At 37.0% G+C, this 27,288-nt stretch overlaps 1 protein-coding gene across 1 annotated transcript in view; it reads left to right on the top strand.

Moving 5' to 3' along the window:
* The window catches only part of SLC9C1 (solute carrier family 9 member C1), a 106,588-nt gene that overhangs the window by 6,577 nt on the left and 72,723 nt on the right, over positions 1–27,288 (top strand). The window contains exons 3-7 of the mRNA XM_025283972.3: positions 757–857; positions 3,810–3,938; positions 11,458–11,623; positions 18,012–18,140; positions 24,182–24,343. Coding sequence (XP_025139757.2) covers positions 757–857; positions 3,810–3,938; positions 11,458–11,623; positions 18,012–18,140; positions 24,182–24,343 — 687 coding nt within the window. The remainder of the gene's footprint in view (positions 1–756; positions 858–3,809; positions 3,939–11,457; positions 11,624–18,011; positions 18,141–24,181; positions 24,344–27,288) is intronic.

The raw sequence follows: 27,288 nt of genomic DNA, 5'->3' as shown, positions 1-27,288 counted from the left end.
TATTACAAAGAATTAGGAAACATTAAACTGAAGGAAATGCTGTGATATTGTTTATTTATTGCACTTTGAGAGAATGAACAAAGTTAAGCATTCATTATAGGCTTTCTAATAGGTAGTGAAGTGAAAGTGTTAGTTACTCAGTCATGTCCAATTCTTTGTGACCCCATGGATTGTAGCCTGCCAGGCTCCTCCATCCTTGGGACTTTTCAGGAAAGAATCCTTGAGTGGGTTGCCATTTCCTTCTCCAGGGGATATTCCCAACCCAGGGATCAAACCCAGGTCTCCTGTGTTGCAGGCAGACTCTACTGTCTGAGCCACCAGGGAAGGTAGCTAGATTTTTTCATTGTTATACTAATTCCTCATTGTTATATTGAGAATCAGCCAGGATATTTCATTTTAGTTATTTATTAATCCCTCATTGCTGGATTGCTTAAAAAATGAAAGCTGATTTATAGCATGTACATATATTACTATAAATATTTTAGTAGTAACCCAAGAACCAATGAATACTAGCAATGTTTACTGAAGATTCTAAGGAAATTATACACATCATAAAAGGAGTAAAGCATGAGTTTAGTAGATTACCAATTATACTGCTTCTATGTGTTTAAGTGTGAGGGAGGGCTTCAGTTACTTTTTCGTCACTTACTCGCTATATTTCTATATTTCATTGTCTTCATATTAAGAAGTCATATCAAATTAAAGTTCTGTTAAGTGTGATACCTCATTGCCTTTCAATAGACATATTTTTTGCAGCACTTTTGAACCAACACTTGAAAGACTTTCCAATTCCTCTCCCTGTGATATTATTTTTACTTGGATGCAGTTTTGAAATGCTAAGTTTTACATCTGACAAGGTGTGTATAGTAAATGTGTGTATTTTATTTTTGAGTATATCTAAGATTCATACAAAGATGGCTTAAGAAAATTTATAAGCATATCTTTTTATTGCTGTACCAGTTCATATATGCTTGTGATGTGAATAACATTAGATCAGCTGTGTAGAAAAAGGACCCAGGTATGAAAGAGCTGAAATCCAGCTTAACATCCTCAGAACAGAGCCTAGGTCTCAAACTAGGTAGGCAATTCAGAATTAATACACATATAGCTACTGAGAGTGTGAGTAGCTGAGTATTTAATCATAATTCAAAACCTTAGACAAGAAATTGGCTAACAAGATAGAAACCTAGAAAGACTTTGAACTACTGATACAGGACTCTATTACCAAGAGAATTCTGACATTGAACCAATCTATTGCCTCAGGAATGTTTCATAAGTTTCCCATTAGAATGGAGGTTCTCTGTATGCTTGGCTTGGAATATATCAACATATACCAAACATACATTGAACCTCTTACATGGAGTTAGAAGTGAGAGAAAAAGCAAACTATATAGCCAAGGTATCTACAGTAATACTAAATAGTTGGGAACAGCTGTAGTCAGGTAGAGAAGAGAGAATATACTTACTACAAGGAATGTAGAATGCATTACTGGCACATTAAATAGTCCTCTAGCCCAGGGGTTGGCAGCAAAGTTTTTCTTTTTTCTGTAAAAAGTCATATAGTGAATATTCTGGACTAAGCAGGCTGTATGATCTCTATCACAGCTACTCAATTCTGCCATTGTAATTTAAAAGCAGCCACAGACAATCCATAAGTAAATTGGCATAGCTGTAGTCCAATAATACTTCATTTACCAAAAACAGACATTGAGCCAGATTTGTTCCCAGGGACCATAGTTTGCCAATACCTGCCTTAGTTAATGGAGAAGGCAATGGCACCCCACTCCAGTACTCTTGCCTGGAAAATCCCATGGATGGAGGAGCCCGGTGGGCTGCTGTCCATGGGGTCGGCGCTAAGAGTCGGACACGCCTGAGCGACTTCACTTTCACTTTTCACTTTCATGCATTGGAGAAGGAAATGGCAACCCACTCCAGTGTTCCTGCCTGGAGAATCCCAGGGATGGGGGAGCCTGGTGGGCTACCATCTATGGGGTCGCATAGAGTTGGACATGACTGAAGCGACTTAGCAGCAGCAGCAGCAGCCTTAGTTAATCCATATGTAAATAGGAATGTGTGTAAAAATGATTGACTCTCTCAAACAAATTATATCAGTGATGTTAAAAATGATAATGGAAACCATGTATCCAGGCAAAATTCAGAAGCAGATTACTACTTCATTTGTTATGAATAGGTTTCATAATCATATGATATTTTACATAAATGTTACTTTAAATACTTCTATAAACTTTCCTATTTGTCAACAACTCTTAAAGGAAAGGTCCCTATGTCTAGAACTGTGAAGGGTCTAAGATTTTACTCAGGTTTCAATCTAATAAATTAACTTGCCACAGTTTCCCAATCCTGTCAAAACACATGGGACTCCTGGGCTAGAGACAAAGTACTCTATTACTCATAGCAATAGCAGAATCCAGAGCCTAGGATTTTCTTGTCCCATTCTATGAACCCCATAAAGAGAAGTAAAGAGGGCAAGGTGAAATCTGCATATGCAATGGGTTACATTATAAGAGAGGAAATCTGAGTTTAGAGAACTTGAGTTATTTTATGATGGACAGTGAGCTCATCTTCCCCCTTGCTCCAGAGAGAGATATTATCCTTATTACACTGGACAGTGATAGTAAACCTGCCCTTTGTTCTGGAGGGAGACATTTGCTGTATCTTCCAAAGCTGTTAGTACATACAAATATTCTTGAAAGAAAATATTCCTGGAAGAAAAGCGATCAGTGCCTCTACCCATAAGGTACAGAGAAACACAAGAGACCAGTGAAGAATTATGTTCCAAATACAAGAGTATTTCCTTCATGAGTGAATGTTGAATGGATGTGTTAATGAACCAAACTTATCTCTGCTCACCCTCAAGCAGGAAAGCCAATTTACTGACAGTGGCTTGTGGTGAAGGAAAGCATCTATTATAAGGTGCCATACGAGGAGTACCAGACATCTAGTGCTCAAAAAGTCTTCACTGATGGGTTTCAGCAAAGCATTTTAAAAACAAGGCAAATGAGGGGAGTCCCAGGGTATGTGATCAACTTGTGCACAATTCTCTGATTGGTTGATGGTGAGGTAAAGTAAAATCATTGCAAATATTTCCTGGTTCCAACCAGACTCCTGAGGGGATGTGTTTATTTCTTTCATTTGGTGGGGATTTAGCATCTGTAAAATAACTCAGCAGATATTCATCAGACACTATTATTTAGATACTTCAGGGAGGAGCTAAAGCAGAGGCTATGATGGAGGGGTCTATCTGGGGAAGGCCCCATAGAATCCTGCTTAGTTACAGACACCCATAACAAGGTTTAAAAATTGCAACTAAATATTTTATGATAAAGGCCACTAATTAATTATTTCATGAACTGCGTTAACTTCCTAGTCTCTTATTCCTACTGTTCTTCCGTGCACATTTACATAAGCCATGGCTAATTATGTAGTTTCTGGAATTTGATGTAATTGTTTACTCCTTTGTGGATTTTGTGCATGATGATCCATCTATCCAAAATCTCTTCTCTTGTATGCCTGAAAATCTCCTACATATCCTTTAGTACCTATGTCAATTTACTTCCTATGTTTGTTCCTTAAAAAGAAAGACTAGACATAAATATGTCCATTAACTTTTTGCTATAGCTAGTAATGACCTGATGGAAAACTATAAAAATCCAACAGAGTTAAGACTTAAGCAATTATTATGTTGTGATATGTCTTTTTATTTTTTGCTAGAGATAGGAATGCCTGATATGTATTCCATGCTAACAGACTAATGGGTAAATGAGAAAATAACAGTCTTATATTATCAGGTCCAAGAATATGCAGATGCCATTCAATGGATGGATTCACACTTATTTTTTAATCTATTTACACCGGTAATCATCTTTAGTGTTGCATTTGATATGGATGTTTACCTGCTCCACAAGTTATTTTGGCAGGTAAGAAGTTATTTGGCAGGTGTTATTTTCAATAATATTATTCACTCACAAACTACTACATGTTATATATGTTCAGGTTTTTCTTACATTTTAAAAAACTTAAAAAAATTTTTTCTTACAAAAAATCTTTTTTACATTTAAAAAACTATTTTGAGATATAATTTACATGCAGTAGTGTGCATACATTTTGAGCATACAGTTTGATGAGTTTTGACAAATACCTGTGTAACCATCACCCAATCCAGATAAAAAATTTTCATCAACCTAGAGAATTCCCTCAGAATTTCTTTGAAGTCAGTCCCTTACCAGTGTATCAGTGAGGCAATCCCTAATCCAACCTTTTTTTTTTTAATTATTCGATTTAATTTGATTTACCTTAGAAATTTGTCCAAATATTGATGTGACTTTCAGCATAGACAGTAATTTGCAAGGTCATGGGGTACAAGTAGAAAGACTAATTTTCTCATTATTTGTTATTTCCATATACTACATTTCTTTTGAATATTAATTAATAATCAGAAAAAAAGTAGGAGATGGTTTCTATAGCTTTATTCTTAAAGTCTCAAGTAGATGCCAGGTGAAAAAAATTATATAGTGACTTTTACAGGCATTATTTTCAAAAATCATTCTAAGAAAGATAAATTATAGTCAATTAAATCAAAAAAATCCATTACATATTGTTTTTCACTGGTTCTTCAATAATTACATAATAGTTTCATTGTCTTCCATGTATGACTTAGATTCATGATCAAAAATAGTAAATCTCTGCTTTGGTACCACTGTAGTTTTCTTGTTTCCAAAAGTTTTTATTTTTGATGAAGTCCAATTTGTCCAAATATTGAAAAATTTTTCTTTTAGAATTTGTGTTTTTATGTCATATTAAAAAAATTATTTCCTAATTCAATGTCGCTAAGATTTTCTCTTATGTTTTCTTCTAGAAGTTTAATAAGTTTAGATTTCACATTTAGGCCTATGATCTAATTTGAGCTAATTTTTTAATGACATGAGATGCATGTTCAGTTTCATTTTATTTTTTCATTTGGACTTTCAATTTTTACAGAATCTTTTTTTTCTTCAGTTTTATTGTGATATAATCAACATAGATCACTATATAAGTTTAAGGGCTACAGCATAATGATTACTATTCATCATGAAATGATTATCATAATAAGTTTAGTGAATATCCATCATTTCATGCAGTTACAAAATTAAAGAAATAGAAAAAATATTTTTCTTTGTAATGAGAATTCTTAGGATTTACTCTCTTAACAACTTATATAACATACAGCAATGTTAATCATATTTATCATGTTATACATTATATTCCTATTACTTATTTATCTCATAATTAGAAGTTTGTAAGTTTGTATCTTTGTACTATCTTCATTCAATTCTCCTTCTCACTTCCCCTGTGGTTACCACTGTCTCTGGTAACTACAACTGTGATCTCCTTTTCTATGAGTTTGTTTGCTTATTTATTTATTTGTGAAGTATAATTGACCTACATCACTGTGCTAATTCCTGTTATACAACAAGTGATTCAATATTTATATACTTTTCAAAGTGGTCATCACAATAATTCTAGTTACAGTATGTCACCATACAAAAATATCAGTTTTTGACTGTATTCCCCACACTGTACATTTCAAACCTGTGACTCATTTGTTTTGTGCTGAAGTTTTGTACTTCTTAATCTCCCACAGCTATTTCTTTCCTTCTCTCAATCCCCTCTCCAGGTGGTTACCTGTTTGCTCTCTTTATGCATCTGTTTCTGTTTTGCTGTTTGTTCACTTAGCATACTACCCTCTAGGTCCATCCGTGTTGTTGCAAATGGCGAGATTTCATTCTCTTCTGTTGCTCAGTAGTCTTCCTTTGTGTGCATATGTGTGTATACCTCATCTTCTTTATCCACCTATTAATGAACATTTAGGTTGCTTCATATCTTGGCTATTGTAAATAATGCTGCAATGGACATAGAGGGCACATATTTTTTTGAATGAGCATTTTCATTTTCTTTGTATGAATACCCAAAAGTGGAATTGCTGGATTATATGGTAGTGCAATTTTTAATTTTTTGAGGAATCTCCATGTCTTTTTTCCATAGTGGCTGCACCAATTTACATTTTGCAAATGGTTCATGAGGTTTCCCTTTTCTCTACATCCTCACCAACACTTGTTATTTGTTGTCTTTTTGATCATAGCCCTTTTGATAGATGAGAGGTGATATCACATTGTTGAAATCAGGGATTTGCATTTCCCTGATGATTAGTGATGTTGAGCATATTTTCATATATCTATCGGTCACTTATATGTCTTCTTGGGAAAAATGACTATTCTGATCCTTTGCCCGTTACTTAATGGGGTTGTTTGCTTGTTTTTGATGTTAAGTAGTATGAGTTCTTTGTACGTTTTAGATCTTAACCCCTTATTGGATATATTGTTTACAAATATCTTCATCCATTTAGTAGGTGACCTTTTTCTTTTGTTGATGATTTCCTTCACTATGCAAAAGCATTCTAGCTTCATGTAGTCGCATTTATTTACTTTTGCTTTTGTTTTTCTTGCATAAAGAGACAAAGCCAAAAAAAAGATTACTAAGATTGATGACAAGGATCTTACTATCTATGGTTTCTTCTGGAAGTTTTCCACGTGTTTAGTCCATTTTGAATTTATTTTTGTGCAGGATGTGAGAAAGTAGTACAGTTTAATTCTTTTGCATATAGCTATTCAGTTTTTTCAACACTATTTATCAAATAGGCTGTCTTTCCCCTATTATATATTTCTTCCTCCTTTGTCATAGATTAACTGACCAAAGATTAATTGCATATACAATAATTATCTTTTTCCTTTTCTCAGGTTAGGGAAATCTTCCCCTATTATTTCTTTAAATATATCCTCTGTCCCTTTCTCTCTCTCTTCTCCTTCAGAGACTTTATTATGTTAATGTTAGTATGTTTAATGTTCTTTCAGAGGTCTCTTAAACTGTCCTTTCTTTTTGTGTGTTTTTCTTTTTTGTGTTCGGCTTCAGTGATTTCTAGTACTCTGTTTTCCAGTTCCTTGCTCCATTCCTCTGTATCTTCTAATCTACTGTCGATTACTTCTGCTGCTGCTGTTAAGTTGCTTCAGTCGTGTGCGACTCTGTGAGACCCCATAGAGGGCAGCCCACCAGGCTCCTCTGTCCCTTGAATTCTCCAGGCAAGAACACTGGAGTGGGTTGCCATTTCCTTCTCCAATGCATGAAAGTGAAAAGTGAAAGTGAAGTCGCTCAGTCGTGTCCAAATCTTAGCAACCCCATGGATTGCAGCCCACCAGGCTCCTCCATCCATGGGATTTTCCAGGCAAGAGTACTGGAGTGGGGTGCCATTGCCTTCTCCGGTTGATTACTTCTACTGCATTTTTAATTTTAATTATTACATTCTTCATCTCTGATTCTTCTTTATATTTTCTAACTCTTTGTTAAAAACTTCCATCTTCTCACTCTATTCATTTAATCTTCTCCTGGATTCTTGGATCGTCTTTATCAGGTAGATTGCTTATCTCTACTTCACTTAGTTCTGAGCTTTTATCTTCTTCCTTCAAATATATATTTGGAACATACTCCACTGTTGCTTCATTCTGCCTAATATGCTATTTTATTTATATGTATCTGATAGGTTCATTGCATTTTCCAACCTTGGGGAAGTGGTCTTTTTTAGGAGAAGTCCTCTGTGCCGCAGTGACACACTCCCTTCTCTTCACCAGAGCTACATCTCTAGGGGTTCTTCTTACATGAGCTACATGGGTCCATCTCTTGCAGCAGGCTGACCACCGTGGAAAGTCTGATAGATGTGGCTAGCCCCAGTTCAGTTGGTTTCTAGGTTCTGCCTTGTGTGGATGCTGCCAGCTGCTGGTGGGAAGGGCCTGGACTCAGGCAGCTGGCTGCAGATCCCTGGGGGGTCCTGGGGCTAGGGCTGGCCCACTGGTAGGCAGAGCTGTGTTCTGGAGTGGGTTTCTGTGGGACCAGGGATCCTGTATCTAGTGTCTGCCTGCTGGTTGGTGGGTCCAGTTCCTGACACAGCTGATTACAGGGCCTGGGGTGCTCCAAAGTTCATGTTGACCTGTTGGTGAGTAAGGCTGAATCCCAGGGGTGGGCAGCTGAGGCATCGAAAGTGTCTTGGAGCTGGTATCAGCTTGCTGATATGCTGGGTGGTGGGGGTGCCAGGGCTACTATTGGCCTGCTGATGGGCAGGGCCATGATCCAGGGGGGCACCTGGAGCAAGTGCTGTCCTGTTCATCTGGATGGCTTTGGTGCTCTTGTGATTCCTGGGTTCATGTCTACCCACTGGTGGGTGAGGATGCATCCTAGGGCTAGTGCCAGCTTGATGGTGGGTGAAACTAGGTTCCTCCAGCTGACTGTAGAGACCCAGAGGATCCTAGGACTAGTGCCAGTATATTGATATATGGGGTTGGATCCTAGCCTTTTTGATGAACAGGGCTGTGTCCCAGGTTAGCTGTACACTCAAGGAGTCTTAAGGAAACTAGCCTACGGGTAGGCAGAGCTGTATCCTCACCCAGGTAGCTGCTTGTCCTGAGGTGTTCCAATACTTTTGCCAACAAGCAGGGCCGGATTCTGCAGATTAATAAGCTAGACGAAGGATTCCAAAATGGCATTTGCCAGTACCAGTGTCCACGTGGTAGAACAAGTTCCCCGAAATGGCTACCAGCTGTGTCTATGTCTCTGGGGCATCATTCCACTCTGAAAGACTTTTCAAGATCAGCAGGTGGGTTTGACCTTGGCTCCTTTCAAATTATTGCTTCTGCCTTGGGTCCCAGAGCATCTGAGATTTTGTGTGTGCCCTTTAAGAGTGGAGGTTCTATTTCTTACAGCCGTCTGTCTATCCCAAAAGCAAGTCCTGCTGGCCTTCAAAGCCAAATGTTCTAGTGATATCATCGTCATGGTGCAGTACCCCCAGCCCGGGGATCCTGATGCAGGGCCTGGACTCTTCACTTCTAAGAGAGAAACTCTGCAATTGTAATTCTCCTTCTAGTTGTGGCTCACTCACTGTGGGTATGGCTCTTGAGTCTATAGTGTCTCTGGCTCCTCTTCCCATCTTATGGTGTGTTTTCTTTTTTTTTTAATATAGTTGATTTAAAATATTATGTTAGTTTCAGGTATACAATGTAGAGAATCAATATATTTTGAGATTAAAAGATAATGGCTATAATTCTCTGTGCTATACAATATGTCTTTGTTGCTTATTTTATACATTCCGTCAACCCCATACACTTAATTTGTCCCTACCTCACTTACCTTTCCCTTTTGGTAGCCACTAATTTGTTTTCTATATCTATGAATCTATTTCTCTTTTGCATATATATTCATTTGTATTTTTTTTTAGATTCCACATATAAATGATATATAGTATTTATCTTTCTCTGATTGATTTCACTAAGCATAATGTTCTCTAAGTCCATCCACATTGCTTCAAATGGCAGAATTTTATTCTTGCATTGGTTGTATAGTGGTGAGCATAGTTGCCTTCCATTCTTTTTATGGCTGAATAATATTCTATTGAATATAAAAACCACATCCCCTTATCTATTCATCTGTTAATGGGCACTTGAATTGTCATGGTTTCTTTATATCTTTAGTTGTAGATCTTTCTGCTAGTCTTATGGCCTTTCTCAACAATAGCTACTGTTTTAAATAGGAATGAGTAATCAGTATACTGTTGGCTGTATATGAAATACATTATTGCTGTTAACTGTAGTCACCATACTGATTTATGCCCCTATGCTTTACTTAGGAGAAGGCAATGGCACCCCACTCTGGTACTCTTGCCTGGAAAATCCCATGGACTGAGGAGCCTGGTAGGCTGCAGTCCATGGGGTCGCTAAGAGTCGGACACGACTGAGCGACTTCACTTTCACTTATCACTTTCATGCATTGGAGAAGAAAATGGTAACCCACTCCAGTGTTCTTGCCTGGAGAATCCCAGGGACTGGGGAGCCTTGTTGGCTGCCCTCGATGGGGTCACACAGAGTCGGACACGACTGAAACGACTTAGCATGCTTTCCTTATTTTATAACTGGAAATTGGTGCCTTATGACCAATTTTATGCATTTCACACCTTCATCTCCCAACTAACCTGACTACCTGCCTCTGTCAACCATGAATCTGTTCTCCAAATCTATGAATTTGTTTTTTTAGATTCCACACATAAGTGAGATCATATGGCATTTGTCTTTCTCTGTATAATTTATTTCACTTAGTATATGCCCTCAAGATCCACTTATATTGTGGCAAATGGCAAGATTTCCTTCTTTTTCTTATGACTGAATAATATTCCATATATGTATATATATATATACATAATGCATATTCCTTATCCATTCATCTATAGATGGACATTTAGATTGCTTAATGTTTTGGCTGTTGTGAATAATGCTGTAGTGAACATGGGAGTATATTTGTGAATTCTCACAGGTACTTTAAGGAACAATCAGCATATTTTCCCAAGTCTGTTTGGTCATAAAATCATGCTAAATAGCCACCACAGAATAAGAGAAAATAGAAGGCAACTTCCCACTAGTGGGAAGGCAGAAGGCCAGGTTCCACTTCTGAAATAATAGAATTTTCCTTCCTATCTGTTCCCTGGTCCTCTGCCATTTCCATGCACTCTTTCTATTATTTTGTTTTCTTTTTCCTCCCCCGTTCCCCACTCTTTTGTAACCTCTTTCTAAATTTTTTTTCTTTTTTCTGTGTTAATAAGCTATGTCTCAGTTTTTATCCATTGTTAAATGTGTATATATATTATACATATGTAACATATCGGAGAAGGCAATGGCACCCCACTCCAGTACTCTTGCTTGGAAAATCCCATGGACGGAGGAGCCTGGTAGGCTACAGTCCATGGGGTCGCTAAGAGTCGGACACGACTGAGCGACTTCACTTTCACTTTTCACTTTCATGCACTGGAGAAGGAAATGGCAACCCACTCCAGTGTTCTTGCCTGGAGAATCCCAGGGACGGGGGAGCCTGGTGGGCTGCCGTCTATGGGGTCACACAGAGTCGAACACGACTGAAGCGACTTAGCAGCAGCAGCAGCAACATATAGTATATTTATATGGTATCTACCTTCACATATACATATCTATATTCAATGTCTTCATCAAGATAATTAAAAATTTGATTTTTCCTTTATGGTTTATTACAGGATATTGAATATAATTCCCTGTGCTTTATAGTAGGACCCTGTTGTTTATCTATTTTATATGTAGCAGTTTGTATAAAAGTTGTTTTTTAATTATAATATTTCCTATAACTAGTATTTCTTAGATTCTAAGACTCTCACTGCAACTTTTGCCCTTATTTCCAGAGTTTCAAGCACATACTTGTTAAGTAATATAATTGTAAATTTCCCTTTGATGGATTTAATGTGATTCTAATGTGATTCTACATCTTCAGTATCCTGATTTTGCTTTTAAAAATGTAATACAAATGCAATTTGATTTTTCTATCTATGAAATTTCTTTGCAGATAGTTTTCATTACGGTTCCTGGCTTTCTGATTAACTATACCTTAATCCTTTGGTATCTGGCATCTGTGAATAAATTGCTTTTGAAAACCACCCCATGGTTATTATTTTCAGCTATCCTTGTGAGTTTAGATCCCATGCTGACTTCATCTGCTATAAAAGATCTGGGTAGGTATATTTCTCTCTTTTCCTATATTTAAAATATATTCCATGTTTAAATTGTCTAGTTTTAAGATCATTGTTCATTATAGCTTCTTACTATGTGAAGTAGGGTGCTGGGACACTAAGGTTTGAGCATAGAGATTCATTTGGTGATTCTTAGAATAGAATGAAATGCCAGTGGTGGGCTTACTTAGTATTTTAAGTCTTACATTCAGTTGTGGAATGAAAGGGAAAGTTAAAGTTGATCAGTCATGTCCAACTCTTTGTGAGGGCATGAACTATACAGTTCATGGAATTCTCCAGGCCAGAATACTGAAGTGGGTAGGCTTTCCCTTCTCCAGGGGATCTTTCCAACCCAGGGATCAAACCCTGGTTTTCCACATTGCAGGCAGATTTTTTACCAGCTAAGCCACAAAGGAAGCCCAAAGAAAATAATCTGCCTTTTGCATTGGCTGGGAATCAATCCCCAGCCTCCCATGTGGCAAGTGAGAATTCTACCACCAATGCCTTGTTAGGGCAGGGCATTATTTGGAATGCTTGACTTTATGCATGCATCTGCCTTGAGCCAACAGAATAGTTATGGGAGCGTAACAATATTGTATGTATTTTATGGTAACATTTTTATTGCCCAACACCTCTTTTCTGTTGAAAACACTGTTCTTTGGATAATGCTATCTGTAAAAAAAAAAAATTATCTTTTAAGTCTTTGTCACCATTAAGACCAAAATTCTAGAGTCAAAAACAATAAAATCATTAATGATATAGTGTTTTCAGTGTGCACTGTTTTAGGAGAAAGAAACCTCTTTTGAAAAGTAAAATACCAAGTCAGTGTAACCCAGAAAAAAAAAAAAAAGTGCTAAGACTCGCATTCAAAAAAAAAGGAAAAATTACCTAATTTATGTTTGCTTGACTATATTTTATAATGAGAATGGAAACATTTGTTTTAAAATAGAATTTTAATGTGGCACATACATGCATACACACCCTCACAGGAACACTTTTTAATGGACAGTTAAAAAGGAAAGAGCTATCTGAGGCAAGTAGAAGGAGAGTAGGGGAGAAATATTAAGTGTATCTATATGAATAAAGAAAAGTCAGATCTTTAAGACAAGGAGATTAAGATTGTATCAGCATCTATCCCCCAACCCTGCTGCTATGGGACTCTGTCAATTCCTGCTCCTTTTCATACTCATAAGATTTGGAGGAGTTCTTTACTACCTGAGAGAATTCCATAATCCCCTTAACTTTATAATCTTAGAGTTTAGTTATTCCATTGACTTCCTGGTTTACCATTGTTGAATTTAAATCATTTCTTCGGATTTACTTACAAAGTTATTCTTGTAATCTTTGGCCATCTTGCCATTACTTTTGGAATTTTGCTTTTCTCCTCATTTTGCATCATTTTTAAAGTATAAAACATTTATTTTTCTCTTGGAAATATTTTTGCCTGAGTTTTCACAGAAAGACTTTTATATATTTTTTATTTTATTCTCAACAATAAAATCTAGCCAGGCCTATGTTTGGAGTACATGAATACATTCACATTGTCTTGAGCTTTTTATGATCTATTGACTCCTCTTATGCTCCTTGTCTTTATTTCCAAATATTCATTTTGTTATAGCCCTATTTTCTAAGATGAAATAGTTATACAACAGTATCAGTTAGGGTTTGTTTTTGTCTTTGCTTTTGACTAAAAATAACTCCAAAGGGTAGTGGCTTAAAACTACGATCATTTTTTATTTCTCATGAGTTTGGTAGCTTTGATGGTATGAACTGGGCTCTGCTGATCTTGGCTAGGCTCACTAATTAATCTGCAGTCAGCTAGAGGGTTATCTGGGAGCTAAATGATCTAGAATGGCCTCACCTGGAAGATCATTTCTCCCATATTATTTCTCACATTCCTCCAGAAGAGTAGCCAGGAAATTCTGCCATGATGGTGGCAGGGATCTAAGAGAGTAGAAGCAGAAATCTTTCTCAAGCATCTCCTTGTATAAAGTCTCATAAAAAAAAAAAAAAAACTCTTTGGTGATATAAACTTCAGTCTTAATGCAGAAGGCATGAATGCAGAGACAGGTGAGGAATTAGATCATCAAGGCAATGAGTTTCTACAGGGACAGACTGCCTTGGCTTTGCTTCTTTTCCAGTAGCATACTTACTGTATTAGATTGTGATCAGAAGGATAGGCTGATTGTTTCAAGAAGGGTTTTTACCATTTCCTTAATAATATTTCCTTCCTATGGACATTTTGAAAGTTATTAAAGAAGTTCAGTTATAGTGTTGCCCCACAGGAACAGTGAATGGCAAAGAAAGAAAGAATAATTGATAGATATCTAAACTTGGAATAATATCATAAATGAAGGAGATTAAGATGGAAATATATTATATCAGAATGCTCTCCATTAATGGAGTTTGATTTCTAAAACCATTGAAAGTGATGTATGAGAAAGTCAGACAATTACTAATTACAGTCTGACTACCTGGACAACTGCATTAATACTTTGGTTAGTTACCAAGGTATAGAGCTTTGGTTTATAAGTCTGCCTTATCCCTCTACTATCATTTTTTTGTCTTGTCTTAAATGCATGGTGTACATATTTATATAGACCAAGTCTCAGAATTAAAAAATAATAAATTTCACATTTTCATCTGTACTTTGAAACAAGAAATGAGAGCTCTAGTTGATTATCTTACATAAAACAAGCTCCCCCTGGTGAATCAGTGGCAAAGAGTCTGCCTGCCAATGCAGGCGATGCAAGTTCTATTCCCTTAAAATAGTCCTTGGAATAGGAAATGGCAACCCACTCCAGTATTCTTGCCTGAAAAATCCTATGGGCAGAGGATCCTAGGACTCTTAAGAGTCTTATCCAGCACTAAAATTCAAAAGAATCAATTCTTTGGCACTCAGCCTTCCTTATGGTCCAAGTCTCACATTCATACAGGACTACTGGAAAAACCATTTGTGTGTGCGTTTAGTCGTGTCCTAGTCTTTGGTTCCCCTCTCCATGGGATTTTCCAGGCAAGAATACTGGAGTGGGTTGCCATTTCCTACTCCAGGGAATCTTCCCGACTCAGGGATTGAACCCATGTCTCTTGTGTCTCCTACATTGGCAGGCAGATTCTTTACCACTGTGCCACCTAGGAAGCTCCCTTATTGGAAAAGCCATAGTTTTGACTACATAGATCTTTGTCAGTAAAGTGATGTCTCTGCTTTTTAATATGCTAGGTTTGTCATAACTTTTCTTCTAAGGAGCAAGCATCTTTTATTTATTTTTTTAATTTAAATTTATTTATTTTAATTGGAGGCTAATTACTTTACAATATTGTATTGGTTTTGCCATACATCAACATGAATCCTCCACAGGTGCACACATGTTCCCCATCCTGAACCCCCCTCCCACCTCCCTCCCCGTACCATCCCTCTGGGTCATCCCAGGGCACCAGCCCCAAGCGTCTTTTAATTTTATCATCTATATTGATTTTGGAGTCCAAGAAAATAAAATTTGCCACTGTTTCCACTTTTTCCCTATTTGCCATGAAGTGATGGGACCAGATGCCATGATCTTAGTTTCTGAATGTTGAGTTTTAAGCCAGCTTTTTCACTCTCCTCTTTTACGCTCATCAAGAGACTCTTTAGGTCCTCTTCAGTTTCTGCCATTAGAGTGATATCATCTGTATATCTGAGGTTGTTGATATTTCTCCTGGCAATCTTGATTCAAGCTTGTGATTTATTCAACCCAGAATTTTACATAATGTTCACTGTATGTAAGTTAAATAAGCAGGGTGACAACATACAGCCTTGAGGTACTCTTTTCCCAATTTTGAACCAGTCCGTTTTTCCATGTCCAGTTCTAACTGTTTCTTCTTTACTTACACACAGTTTTCTCAGGAGGCAGATTAGGGGGTCTGGTATTCCCATCTCTTTAAGAATTTCCACAGTTTGTTGTGATCCAGAAGTCAAAGGCTTAGCAGAAACAATGAAGCAGAAGTGGATATTTTTCTGGAATTCCCTTGGTTTTTCTCTGACCCAATAAATGTTAGCAATTTGATCTCTGGTTCCTCTACCTTTTCTAAACCTAGCTTGTACATCTGAAAGTTCTTGGTTCATGTACTGTTGAAGCCTAGCTTGAAGGATTTTGAGCATTATCTTTCTGGTATGAGATAAGCACAATTGATGTATGGATGTGAGAGATGGACTGTGAAGAAGGCTGAGTGCCGAAGAATTGATGCTTTTGAACTGTGGTGTTGGAGAAGACTCTTGAGAGTCCCTTGGACTGCAAGGAGATCCAACCAGTCCATTCTGAAGGAGATCAGCCCTGGGATTTCTTTGGAAGGAATGATGCTGAGGCTGAAACTCCAGTACTTTGGCCACCTCATGAGAAGAGTTGACTCATTGGAAAAGACTCTGATGCTGGGAGGGATTGGGGGCAGGAGGAGAAGGGGACGACAGAGGATGAGATGGCTGGATGGCATCACTGACTCGATGGATGTGAGTCTCAGTGAACTCCGGGATTTGGTGATGAACAGGGAGGCCTGGCGTGCTGCAATTCATGGGGTAGCAAAGAGTTGGACATGACTGAGCGACTGATCTGATCTGATCTGATGGTAGTTTGAACATTCTTTAGCATTGCCTTTCTTTGGGATTGGAATGAAAACTGATTTTTTCCAGTCCTGTGGCCATCCTTGAGTTTTCCAAATTTGATAGTATATTGAATGTGGCACTTTAACAGTATCATCTTTTAGGATTTTAAATAACTCAGCTGGAATTCTATCACCTCCAATAGCTTTGTTCATAATAATGTTTCCTAAAAGTTCACTTGAGTTCACACTCCAAGATGTCTGGCTGTAAGTAAGTGACCACACCATCATGTTTATCTGGGTCTTTAAGACCTCTGTGTATTGCCACCTCTTCCTAATCTCTTCTGCCTCTGTTAGGTCCTTACCATTTCTGTCCTTTATCATACCCATTCTTGCATGAAATGGTCCCTTGGTATCTCCAGTTTTCTTGAAGAGATCTCTAATCTTTCCCATTCTATTGTTCTCTCTATTTCTTTGTATTGTTCAGTTCAGAAGACTCTCTTATCTCTCCTTGCCATCTCTGGAACTCTGAAATCGATTAGGTATATCTTTTCTTTTCTCCTTTGCTTTTGGCATCTTTTCTTTTCTCAGCTATTTGTAAGGCCTTCTCAGACAACCATTTTGCCCTCTTGCATTTCTTTTTCTTGGGGATGGTCTTGATCCCTGTCTCCTATACAATGTCATGAACTTCCTTCCATAGTTCTTCAGGCATTGTATCAGATCTAATCCCTTGAATTTATTTGTCACCTCCTCTGTATAATCATAAGGGATTTAACTTAGGTCATACTTGAATGGTCTAGTGGTTTTCCCTACTTTCTTCAATTTAAATCTGAATTTTGCAATAAAGATCTCATGATGTGAGCCACAGTCAGCTCCAGGTCTTGTTTTTGCTGACTGTATAGAGCTTCTCCATCCTGGCTGCAAAGAATATAATGACTCTGATTTCGGTATTGACTATCTGGTGATGTCCATGTTAGAGTCATGTCTGGTGTTGCTGGAAGAGGGTGTTTGCTACATCCAGAGTGTTCTCTCAGCAAAACTCTATTAGCCTTTGTCCTGCTTCAATTTGTATTCCAAGGCCAAACTTGCCTGTTTTTCCAGGTATTTCTTGACTTCCTACTTTTGCATTCCAACCCCCTGTGATGAAAAGAACATCATTTTTTTGGTGTTAGTTCTAGAAGGTGTTATAGATCTTCATAGACTGTTTGAGTACAGCTTCTTCAGCATTAGTGCTTGGGGCATAGACTTGGATACTGTGATGTTGAATGGTTTGCCTTGGGAATGAACTGAGATCATTCTGTTGTTTTTGAAGTTACACCCAAGTACTGCATTTCATACTCTTTTGTCAACTATGAGGGCCACTCCATTTCTTCTAAGGGATTCTTGCCCACAGTAGTAGATATAATGGTCATCTGAGTTAAATTCACCCATTCCTGTCCATTTTAGTTTGCAAGAATACTGGAGTGGGTAGCCATTCCCTTCTCCAGGGTATCTTTTCAACCCAGGGGTTGAACCCAAGTCTCCTGCATTGCAGGCAGATTAGTTACCATCTGAGCCATCAGGGAAGCCCTTTCTTTGATGCCTCATCAACCACAATTAATTTGGTACTTACTCATGATGATCTAGGCTTGTAAGTTAATACATAATGAAATCTTCTTGAACAGATTTTACAAACATGACTAACGTATATTTAAGTATGTAGAAAAAGTACATGATATAAATCCATGGCTGAAAATGTCCTTCTACTTGTTGATAAATTCTGTTCTTTAATATTTATGAAAATTTTTCCCTCCTTAAAAAATTTTTTTTCCCTCTGTAGGTCTTTCTAGAAGCCTCGTCAGTTTAATTAATGGAGAAAGTCTGATGACCTCTGTAATGTCTTTAATGACATTCACTGTTATTGTGAATATTGACCTTAGCTTGCACAAAAATACGATCCAGTCCTTAGGTAAGGACCTATTTTTTCCAAATTTTTTAAAAATTAGAATTCCATATTTTCTGAAATCTTAATTTCTTAAAACTAGAATACTGTATTTTCTGACCTCTGACATGGATTTTATAATACCAAAATTACACTTATGCAAACATAATCATATTAGTATAATTATTGGCCATTTACAAAGAGGTAACAAACATCCCTTATTTAATATTGGTTATGGTTTTGTTGTGAGGCTAAATTGGGACTTTTCATGAGGATGCCTATAGAAGCAACATTTCTCAGACCTAGACTGAATCAGAATTATTGATAACAAGAATGAGAGAATTTTTTTACCTGCCAAAGATGAACTCAAAAGATGAGTTGAGTAAGGAATCCAACAGTGCCAAGGGGAGGTGTCTTCCCTTCCCTTTACTCTGTGACTATCTCCCTGCAGGCAACACAGAAAGCTGTCAGCTCAGGGAGAAATTGTGAGTTATATGGCCATCTACAGGGTCTGAGCACAGTGCTTGTAAGCAGAGAGATTTTAAAATGTCTAGAGGTTCATTTGCCACATTCAAATAGTCCTGAACCATACGTATTTTGTGCTTTATCATGTGTATGTGCATGCATGTGTATATAAGTTAAGTGATGTATGCACACTGCAATGAGTGATTATAAAGTATACAGATGAGTAATTATGACTTAGGACAAAAAATACAGTTGTCAGGACTCCTGTGAGCATCTTATATGCCCCTTCCTAATCAAAACCTCATCCTTTCAGTAGTTTAGAGTGTAGTCTCAACAAAATTGGAAATAAAGAACTTATAATTGACACCACAGAAACACAAAGGACCATAAGAGGCTACTTACTACAGGAAGCTATATGCCACTAAAATGGACAACCTAGAAGAAATGGACAAATTCTTAGAAAGATACATTCTCCCAAGATCAAACCAGGAAGAAATTGAAAATATGAATAAACTGACTACAAGTACTGAAATTGAATCTGTGATTTCAAAAACCAAAGAAACAGAAGTCCAAGATCAGATGGCTTCACAGGTGAATTCTATGGAACATTTAGAGAAGAATTAACACCTATGCTTTTGAAACTATTTCAAAAAATTACAGAAGAAAGTACACTTCCAAACTTACTCTGCAAGACCACCATCACCCTGATACCAAAGCCAGACAAAGATACTACAAAAGAGAGAAAATTACAGGCCAATATCACTGATGAACATAGATGCAAAAATCTCAGCCAAACACTAGCAAACCAAATCAAGCAATACATTAAAAAGGTCCTATCAGTTTGGTTCAGTTCAGTTGCTCAGTCGTATCTGACTCTTTGCGACCCCATGAATTGCAGCATGCCAGGCCTCCCTGTCCATCACCAACTCCCAGAGTTCACTGAGACTCACGTCCATAGAGTCAGTGATGCCATCCAGCCATCTCATCCTCTGTCATCCCCTTCTCCTCCTGCCCCCAATCCCTCCCAGCATCAGAGTCTTTTCCAACGAATCAACTCTTTGCGTCAGGAGGCCAAAGTACTGGAGTTTCAGCTTTAGCATCGTTCCTTCTAAAGAAATCCCAGGGCAGATCTCCTTCAGAATGGTCAACACCGAAATCAGATTGATTATATTCTTTGCAGTCAAAGATGGAGAAGCTCTATACAGTCAACAAAAACAAGACCAGGTGCTGACTGTGGCTCAGATCATGAACTCCTTATTGCCAAATTCAGACTTAAATTGAAGAAAGTAGGGAAAACCACTAGACCATTCAGGTATGACCTAAATCAAATCCCTATACAGTGGAAGTGAGAAATAGATTTAAGGGACTAGATCTGATAGATAGAGTGCCTGATGAACTATGGACGAAGGTTGGTGACATTGTACAGGAGACAGGGATCAAGACCATCCCCATGGAAAGGAAATGCAAAAAAGCAAAATGGCAGCCTGGGGAGGCCTTACAAATAGCTGTGAAAAGAAGAGAAGCAAAAAGCAAAGGAGAAAAGGAAAGATATAAGCATCTGAATGCAGAGTTCCAAAGAATAGCAAGGAGAGATAAGAAAGCCTTCCTCAGTGATCAATGCAAGGAAATAGAGGAAAACAACAGAATGGGAAAGACTAGAGATCTCTTCAAGAAAATTAGAGATACCAAGGGAACATTTCACACAAAGAATCACCTTACTCATGTCTTTCTCAAGGCCTGGTCCAGGCCGTGGACAACTACCCAACTTTGGCATAAGAAGCATCTACTTTCAGCCTTGTTTTTTGTATCCAATTAGTTTACTCAAGCCATGGCAGTTTAGAATATCTGTTGTGATCCTAGAACCCCAGTTTAGCAGAACAAGGTACATCCTCTTTAAATGCTTCATATAACCTTTCTGTGGTGTGTGAGAAAACCAAACTACATACATAGAATATTTTCCAAAATGTAGAGTACAAAAAGAGGTGACAGAATACAGTACTCAGAGAGTTTTTACCATAAAACCTGCTGCAGATATGGCCTTCCCATAGATGACTGAGGTGAGGAAAAAGAAAATGTTTATATTCAAAAGCATCTTAAAAGCTCAAAAACCATCCTTGGGGGAAACTGAGAAATGTAAAGTGTAGTCATACATGCTGGTCAGAAGGATCAAAGTCCAACACCTCTATACCTGATCTAGTATTATGTGCAAGCTGCTCAGTGATGTCCAGCTCTTTGCAATCCCATGGACTGTAGCCCATCAGGCTCCTCTGTCAATGGAATTCTCCAGGCAAGAATCCTGAAATGGGTTTCCATTCCCTTCTCCAGGGGATTCTTCCAAACCCAGGTATTGAACCCAGGTCTCCTGCATTGCAGGCATATTCCTTACTATCTGAGCCACCAGAGAAGCCCAATCTAGTGTTATATGAGGTCCCATTTAAGACAGTAAATACCACTCATATTACTGAGTCCAAGCTTACTCTGCTCACCACATAAATAAATCCAAGAGACAGGTATTGAGGCAAGGAATATGACTATATTTAGAAAGCCAGCTGACTGAGAAGATGGCAGACTAATGTCTCAAAATAACCATCTTGTCAAGGTCTTAATGCCAGGTTCTTTTACAGAACAGGAGTGGGGGGAGGTAAGGGGGTAAAGTAAAAGGCCATTAATCTTACAGATATCTCCTGGAATGGCTAGCCTCAGGGAATGAATGTGTCCATTTTTCCTTTCCTGTAGCCATCCACAGGTGGACATGGTCCTAAACAAAGGCATTTTGGTTTAACATTCAGGCAGAGAGGCAGGGTTCCCTGAGGGAGGCCACTCTGTATGAACAGTATCCTTTTAATGAATAAAAGTATTGGGAAGCAATGGTTAAAGTTAAAGAAACAGATCCAACATGGAGTCAGTTCTTCCCTATAACAATCATAGAATTTCAGGGAACTTTATCAGAGATGATATCCACAATATAATCAAAAGAACTTTCTATTCATTGGGGAATGAAAAATAAAGAGACAAAGAAAAATGCTTATGTGGAAGATAATTCATTCAATAACCCAACAATTATTTGTTGATATGTACTAAGTGATAGCTCCTATTGTAGGCCCTGATGTTTCAGCCATGAACATAACTGTTCTTGTTTTTGTAGAGCTTGTGACTGACAATTTTGACAATAATCAATGTAATAGAATTTTGCTTTTGTTTAGGTTTCAGAGGAGTAAAAACTGTTAAGTAATCACTCTTAAAACAGTAATAGTAACAACTACAATAAAACATAAGGTCTGCTCTAGGATGAAAACAGTGAACTTATTTTCTTCACCATCCAGACTTTCTCTGAATTTTTAGTAGAAGAATTCCTCTTAAGAAAGATGTTTGATAAGTTTTACTGGTATTTTATTTATATCCATTGGCATAATTGTGAAACAGTAATTTTCCTAGTATTGTATTGTATTGTTTGGTCACTCAGTCATGTACGACTCTGTGACCCCCATGGACTGGAGCATGCCAGGCTTCCCTGTCCTTCACCATCTCCTGGAGCTTGCTCAAACTGATGTCTGTTGAATCAGTGATGCCATCAACTATCTCATCCTCTATTGTCCCCTTCTCCTCCTGCCTTCAGTCTCTCCCAGCATCACTGTCTTTGCTAATAAGTCCGCTCTTTGCATCAGGTGGCCAAAGTATTGGAGCTTCAGCTTCAGCATCAGTCCTTCCAATGAATATTCAGGATTGGTTTCCTTCAAAATTGATTGGTTTGATCTACTTGCAGTCCAAGGCACTCTCAAGAGTCTTCTCCAATATTGCAGTTTCTTAGTAATCATTATTTTATGACTTGTAATTATTTAAACAGTGTTGCTGTATCTTTGAAAGTGTTAGTCTCTCAGTCATGTCTGACTCTTTGTGACCCCATTGTCTGTAGCCCACCAGGTTCCTCTGTCCATGGAATTCTCGAGGCAAGAATACTGGAGTGGGTAGCCATTCCCTTCTTTAGGGGATCTTCCCCACACAGAGATCGAAGTCAGGTCTCCCACATTGCAGACAGATTCTTTACCATCTGAGCCACCAGGGAAGCCCAGAGTCACCAGAGAAGCTCTACTGTATCTTTGAAGTGAGCATGTTTCATAATAGAAAAAAAAACACAAGAAGAGCTATTGTACTCAGAGTTCTTACCTTTTCCTTCTTCTATGTTAGAAGATTAAGAACATTGTAAGAAATAATGGATTTGCTTTGAGGCATTTCCTGGCCTAGTAAATCCATCCAGTAAATATTTTATTCTTTAAGAGCTCTTTTTCTTTTTTAAAAGAGAAAGCATCTTTTAAACTTGGTCTTTTAACTCCAGTTCTCTGCATCTTCTGAAATCAGAGTCAGTATCCAGCATATGTTTCATTTACAGGAGGTGCTGGATTCCTAAACCTATCACCATAGTCAACCCCATTCCTAGATTGGACAGGACCTAGAGTCATTCATAAAATTCTCTCAAGCTCACACTATCCCTACAAGTGTTAAATTTTTCTGCTTGGCACATCTAGAAACCATGGCTCTCTTTCAGTCATAGGAATGAGACTAGGTAGAGAAGGAATTTGGATAACCTCAGGCATCTTAACAGTGCCATCTCTACCAGTGGACATCTATGATTAAGGATTCATAAAAGGATTCTTTCTTCTTCATTTCACCACCTCAGAGCACTGTTCTGGGATTTACTTCCCCAAATTTAGCCTTGTTTTTTGATGTGGTTGCTATTGCGGTTTTCTGTTGGCCATCCTTCGTTTTGGTTTTGTTCTTGCTCTTCGCATGTTCTATTGAAGTTGACCCTTCAGGCTTTTCTGCACCTAAGACCCACTTTCATCTGTGATTTAAAACTTTTCTCCTTTCTTCCTCACCCTACAAAGATGAGAAGGACTTCCTCATCCACTGAAAATGCCTGATTCCAGCCATCAATGCCCTCAAGGGTTTAGGCTTCCTGTTTACCTGGGAAGGGCATCATAATGACTGTTGAAAGAAATTTGGCAAAACATAACAGTATCAGTAAAGGATCAACTATCCATTAGTGTAGTAATTCCACTTCTGGGGCCTAAGGAAGTAATCAGAGAAGTACAAAAATGTATGTATAGAAATATACACCACACCATTGCTTATTGGGAGAAAAACTGGAAACAATGAAATGTCCAATAGTAAGGAACCAATCGGATTGGTTTGGCAGGCCAATACAATACAGGAGATTCACTTAGCTGTGACCCAGAGGCATTCCCTTTTTTTTTTAAATTTCTTGTGTATATAATTTTAGACATAGATTCTAAATTCCATGAAGTTAGAGAGCTTCTACTTCTTATTCATTATTGTTTTTCCAAAATGTATTACACATTTTGGCACTAAATAAATATATATTCCTGAATTGGGACTTAAAAAGCTCTTAAACTAAACTGATCAAATTTTATCAATTTAATTGTGACTTTTGACGTTTGAAAAGAAACTCTTTCAACTTAAGATTAAGAAAATACCCTACATCTATCCCAAAGGCTATGAAACAAAAGTTGACCCAGATTATCATTTGAAATTAAAAGCACGTACATTCTATTAATTATTTTTTAATTTATTCCCTTTTCTTTCAGCCTATATAATCATGAGAGAAATTTGGTTACATATTATAGTAAGTTTCTCGTTTGGAATTGTTAGTTCAAAACTGATTCAACTATGGATGTCTACTGTTTTTGGAGAGGATGTCAATCATATAAGTCTCAGCTTTTCATTTCTGTACCTCATCTTTTATATTTGTAAGTAAGGGGACTATGCCTAAAATTAAGTAATATAAAAAGGTTCAAATTAAAGATATAAAGATGTGGGAAATATTTACCAGGTAAAAAGCAAAAACAAAAAAACCACCATGCAACTGATTTAGAAGGAATATTTTTGTAAAAAAATTATCAAAAGACATTAAAAATATTAATATGTATACAATAGGAAACAGTGTACCAAGGTACATAAAGACAGTTATAATAAGAGAAACTTGACAAAATCATAATTACAAGGAGAAACTTTAACAGGCCTTTCCTAAATAATTTCATATCCAATTGGATTAAAAAAATGACTATGGCTATGATTTATGTGAAAACTTAAATGCTTGGTTCCTAAGATATATATAGAGTTTTATCTTCCAAAACAGAGTGCTTATTCTTTACACATACCTATAGGCATTAACAGAAATCAACTAGACTAGAAGAACATATCAATAAAATTTCAAACATTATTCAGCCACAGTGCAATTAAATGCTTACTTCAAAAGGAAGATCTTTAAAAATGAATAGTCTAACTGCCTGAAATTGAAAAAAAAAAACTGTCTTGGTAACTCTTAGATCAAAAAGGTAATAAAAATAGAAGTTACAGATCAAGGAAGGCTAATATTAAAAATTCTATCACATTACTAATCCATTTACCACAACTCCCCTCTCACAGAGGCACAGCAGACAATGATAACCATATTGCTGTTTCCTGATACTGCCTCAGAATCACTTTCCATTCAGCCCTTTAGACAGCTCTACAAATGATTTGAAGTTGACATGTGTGATAATACCAACTTCCCAACTGACTCTATATCTTTCCATTACATTTAAGAATAAGACAATGTTGCCTAGCCTCATATCCATGATTAAAAATAATTCTGGAAGCTCTAGTTAATATAATAAGAAAAAATAAAGTTTATACATATTTTAAAGAAAAAATGGTTACATTAGACACAACATTTTAGAGTATATAAAAACCCAAGAGACTTAATTAATAAACTAAGATAGCAAGGCTCTTTAATGGTTTGATAAAAGATAAATATTTTAAAAATTTATAAATCAAATAACATTCTTACAAACCAGCAGTAATTAGTTACAAGGGCTTCCCGGTGGCTCAACAGGTGAAGAATCCACCTGCAATCCTGGAGATACAGGAGATGCAGTTCTCTCCCTGGGTCAGGAAGATCCCCTGGAGAAGGAGAGGGCAACCCAAGCCAGCATTCTTGCCTGGAGAATCCCATGAAAAAGGAGCCTGGCAGGCTACAGTTCACAGGGTCAGAAAGATTTGGACATAACTGAAGTGACTGAGCACACACACACACAACTAGTATAAAACATAATGAAAATTGAGTCTCTTTACATTGACAAAAAAGTTGGAAAATATTAAGGAATAAACTTAAAATTTGGATCCAAACAGAAAACTACACAAGTTTTCTGAGAAGTAAAAATTTCAGTAGAGACAAAGGAAAACTTCTTTGTAAAAATGCTAGAGCAATAGAATTCATTATTTTCATGTCTGAGAAAGGAAAGGCATAACATAGATATTTGAGGTTTCCAAACCAATCTGGATTTAAGCCAATTATAATCTAGTGAGTTTACAGAATCCATTAATGACTTAATAAATAGTGACAGAATGATCAGCCAGTACAAATGCATTCACTATGCACTACCTTGTACATACCTAAACCTACAAAGCATATATTTCAGCAAATATAATTTCTTTTAACATCATCAAGTAAGAATAGCCTCAAGATTAAGGGTTAAAATAAATGATGAGAAACCTTCTTAGATTATACTATATGGGTGAATGTTATTAATATAACTGTTCTAGAAATTACATGAAGTTCCAAAAAATCTGATACATCCTGATACAATGCTATTATAATTCTAATTATCCTAAAATGTTGTATGTCACAGAAATAACTAAATTTCCTTGTAACAACACCATTGTAATAAACTCTCATCTGATCTTTAACCATTAAAACAGGAAGATTAAGGGTTATGCTCAAGGAAATAATTTTATTTATTTAATTTTTAAAATTGAAGTAGAGTTGATTTACAATATTTTATTATTTTCAAGGATGCAATATAGTGATTCAATATTTTTATAGATTATAATCCATTTAAAGTTATTACAAAATAATGGCTATATTTCCTTGTGTGGTACAATAGACTTCCTTGTTGCTTATTTAGTTTATACATACTAGTTTGTATTTTATAATCCCCTACCCCAATCTCCAAAAAGATAATTTAAATTTTTTAGAGTCAAGATGTCTCAATAAATACTTTAGAAAGCAGATAATAAGTAAGTATAAATCTAATGTAAAAAAACTTTTACTCTGGGCTGTCAAATAAATGAATATTTTTAAAAGTTATCACAATCTGAATCAAATAATGATAGAAATTTGGAGGGAAGTGAAATTTTACATAAAAATTTTAAAAATTCATCTGGAAACATAAACTGTGGGACTACGTTTATGACATATGTCATATGGCATGACAATCTATTTAAGTGAAAGATTTTTCCTACTAAGTGGATAATAAACATTTAATAAGCCTATAATAATTAAAAAACAACTGCTATAACAGAGGAATACAAAGTAAACCAAATAAACGAATCCATTTGATAAACATGTGCTGTGCTCAGTTGCTTGGTTGTGTCTGACTCTTTGCAACCCTATGGACTATAGCCCATCAAGCTTCTCTGTCCATGGGGACTCTCCAGGCAAGAATACTGGAGTGGGTTGCCATGCCCTCCTCCAAGGGATCTTCCCAACTCAGGGACAGAACCCAGGTCTCCTGCATTGCAAGTGGATTCTTTACCATCTGAGCCATCAGAGAAGCCCAAGAACACTGGAGTGGTTAACCTATCCCTTCTCCAGGGGAACTTGCCCCACCCAGGAATTCAAACCTGTGTCTCCTGCATTGCTGCAGGCAGA

This window comes from Bubalus bubalis, chromosome 1, assembly GCF_019923935.1.
Source record: "Bubalus bubalis isolate 160015118507 breed Murrah chromosome 1, NDDB_SH_1, whole genome shotgun sequence".
NCBI lineage: Eukaryota > Metazoa > Chordata > Mammalia > Artiodactyla > Bovidae > Bubalus > Bubalus bubalis.
Note: the sequence above shows the minus strand (reverse complement) of the source record. Positions and strands in the feature narration are given on the sequence as shown.